Genomic DNA, 3,343 nt, shown 5'->3' with positions numbered 1-3,343 from the left:
TATCGAGAATTCAATTCCAGATAGATACATTCACGAAATCAGCGGCACCTATAAATGATGAGAATTTATTTTATGAATCAGCGGGGACCGTGGATAGTAATGGAGATGTGTCACAAGGATCGAGTTAGCTGAACGTCCAACTGATGCACGGAAGCTGTGTCCGCATTTCGGACTTTACCTGATCAGCGAGACCTAGGGGGAGGACGTTGATCCGTAAGTTTGATGCCGCACCAGGGAATCCAAAGGGCTTATTGGTAGCTGGAGTTCTTATATAATCAAAAAAGAAAAAAGAAACATCGATTACTCATAAAACATGGCTTACGTATGTGCTATAGTGACGAAGAGATAACATTCTTATTTCACACTGGGTATGACAAATATTCTTTTGTGCTACACCCAAATAAATTACTATAAGCAAGAAAATCATTCAGAGTCCACAAAATTGCCACATGTAAATGAAATGTATTTCCCATCATCATATCAAATGTTTTGAATACTTTTTGCTCATAATTCTTTCATTTCATTAATTAACTGTCGCAAATATAAATCGATATTATTATCAAGTACTCTCAGTCCAAGAATGAGTAAAGATATGTTAAAAAAATGATTCTTTCACACATCTTCAAAGTGACAAATTATGCTACATTATCACCCCACGCCACATGCTATATAGATTTTTTAAGTCAAATGGATTGAAACCATTGAGGCAACGCCACATGCTATATAGATTTTTTAAGTCAAATGGATTGAAACCATTGAGGCAAAACCTAGACGGATCATTGACAAACCATGAATGTATTTTATTAAACTCCTTCCAAGCTTTTAAGTACGTTGAATGGTTGTGTATTGTCACTAAAATTTCCATTTAATTACCGATACAAATTCTATCATTAAAAGTCAACTTTAGTAACAAAATAGAGATTACTAATATTTTATCATTAGTGACCAATATGTATCTATCACTAAAAATCGTTTCAACCCAACTTTTATTGATGCACATAAACGACCACTAGTAATTGATTAATAGTGATGAAAGAACAATTGCCACTAATAATTGAACAGTAGTCATATGTCATGTTTGTCATTAATACAAAAAACCTAGAAGTGACAGATATTAGCGTCACTATTAACTTAAACCCACATACACGCGATGACTCATTTTCAACATTAATAACCAAATATCTTGCATAAAAAATTTGATGCCCTAACTTTTGCCAAAATTTTGACTTTTAATGGCCGACAGTATCTACAAAATAGTGGATGTATGTATGTTACAATTATTTAAAACGATAAATAAGAAAAAAATGTAATATTTGGTAAATAAGTATAATATTAATAGAAAAATAAATATAACTCAATAAATATTTATCTTAAATTAAGTTGACCTCTATAAAAAAAATGAGTTTAATATTTATAAAAAAATAATTACAATAAATGAATGTTTCGAATTGGGTAGGACGTTGTAATAAATACTATTACTAATAGGTTTTTTATTTAATTTTATTGTAAATTTAAAATCCCTAAAAATGAAAAATGTAATTTTAGAGACTATAATAAAGGCATATTTATTTTGCTTTCATACAGAAAATCAATTGTCGGTCCAAACTCCAAAGCCTATACCTTCCATAAATTAAAGAGGAGACGCAGACAGTGAGTCACCACAGTCGGCTTTATCACGGCCATGGTCTATGGGCCCGCCAACCCCTGAAATTACTCAGCATGCTGCGTAGTATTTTAAATTTTAGAATAAGGAATAAGATAAAGAATTTCTAAAAGAAGAAAAATGATAAATATAAAGCCTATTCCCACGGCACCAACATTACTTACTGTGGGGCGCACCCAACCGGCCTCTCATCTCTTAGCCTTCTCCGAAAGCAAACCCCATCCCATCATCATCAACAGCAACCGCTGGGCTGTTATCGCGGATCGCACCCATAGATTTCAAGCCTACCTTTCAGTTTTCACTCCTCTCCTCTCTAATCCTCTCATCTCATCTCTACCTTCCACGGTCAGACGTCAGTAATCGCTTCTCCGCCCTCCCTTCCGCCGGATCTACGGAAGCCGAAATGCTACCGGCCGCCCATGCCTGCCCTCCGCCGCCGACGGATTACTTCGATCGAATCCCTGATTCGCTGATCATCCTCATCTTCAACTCTATCTCCGACATCAAAACCCTGATTCGTTGCCGCGCCGTGTCCAAGCGCTTCAACTCGCTGGTCCCGCAGGCGGAGACGCTTTCCCTGAGAGTCGACTGCGTGATCTCTGCCGAGTCGGACGACGACTCCTTTCTCGTCATCTTCCTCCGATCGATCATGAAGTCCCTGCACGATTTCATCTGCCACAAGCCCGATCCGATCCGGCCTCGGTCCCCGAACTCGCCCGCGCAGATCCTCCGCAATTTCCATAAGATCCGGGAGCTGGAGATCGAGTTACCAGCCGGCGACCTGAAGCTGGAGAAAGGCGCGGTTGTGAAGTGGAAGGCAGAGTTTGGGAGGAGCCTGAGGAGCTGCGTGATTCTGGGGTTCCACGACGTGGGAACCTCGGCGGACGACGAGGACGGCGAGGGGGACTTGGCCGCCGGTGATGGTGGCGGAGGACTGAAGATCCGAGTGGTGTGGACGATAAGCGCGTTAATTGCGGCGTCGGCGAGACATTACCTCTTGAAGGAGGTGGTGAGGGAGCACAGGGAGATGGAGAGGTTGGTACTAAGGGACAGGGAGACGGAGGGGACGCTGGTGATGGAGAAGGCGGGGCTGAGGGAATGGAGGGAGGCGGAGGCGGAAGCGGAGGCAGAGGTGGAGGAGGAAGAGGAAGAGGCGGGACTGCCGGGGGAGACGGCTGCGTGGAGGAACAATCGGACGACGGTGCCGGCGGTGCGGATGAGGATGAGGCATGAGCCGTGGCTGGCGCTGTCGGACGGGGTGAGGATGGAGGGGGCGACGCTTGTGGTGGTAAGACCGATCAGAAATGGGGGAGCGGGAGGGAAAGAGGCGGAGGCGGAGGATGGCGAAGTGGCTTTGGGGGCGTTTGAAGGAGTGTTCGGGGAGGCGGTGCAGGCTCTGCTCAAGAGCCGGAGTTACCTCTTGGAAATGAACTCCTTCTAGTTTGCTCCATATTTCTGGGTTTCACTCTGCATTTGGCAGTTCGCAATGGAGCTACAGCCTACACACAACTGAACTGGTTAGGGGAGGTTTTAAGCTTTTCTGTTTCTCCTTTTTTTTTTTTTTTTTTTTTTTCTTGTGTTTTTTTTAGTTAAATCGATAACTAGAGTGAGATTGTGTATATGTTTTTTGTTTTCCTTTGGTTGATTATTATTAATGCATTTTGTGTATATTTTTGTTAA

At 42.4% G+C, this 3,343-nt stretch overlaps 1 protein-coding gene across 1 annotated transcript; it reads left to right on the top strand.

Moving 5' to 3' along the window:
- Positions 1-1,557: 1,557 nt before the first annotated feature.
- LOC131150370 (F-box protein AUF2-like) lies at positions 1,558-3,343 on the top strand. The gene has a single exon (XM_058101060.1). The coding sequence runs from the start codon at positions 2,067-2,069 to the stop codon at positions 3,102-3,104; it is 1,038 nt and encodes a 345-aa protein (XP_057957043.1). The 5' UTR covers positions 1,558-2,066; the 3' UTR covers positions 3,105-3,343.

The sequence above is a fragment of the Malania oleifera genome, chromosome 1 (assembly GCF_029873635.1).
Source record: "Malania oleifera isolate guangnan ecotype guangnan chromosome 1, ASM2987363v1, whole genome shotgun sequence".
Classification (NCBI taxonomy): Eukaryota; Viridiplantae; Streptophyta; class Magnoliopsida; order Santalales; family Ximeniaceae; genus Malania; species Malania oleifera.
The sequence above is the reverse complement of the archived record's forward strand: the minus strand, read 5'-3'. Positions and strand labels throughout refer to the sequence as shown.

Coding starts and splice junctions, on each gene's coding strand:
- LOC131150370 (XM_058101060.1), top strand. CDS start 2,067: ATGCTACCGGCCGCCCATGCCTGCCCTCCGCCGCCGACGGATTACTTC.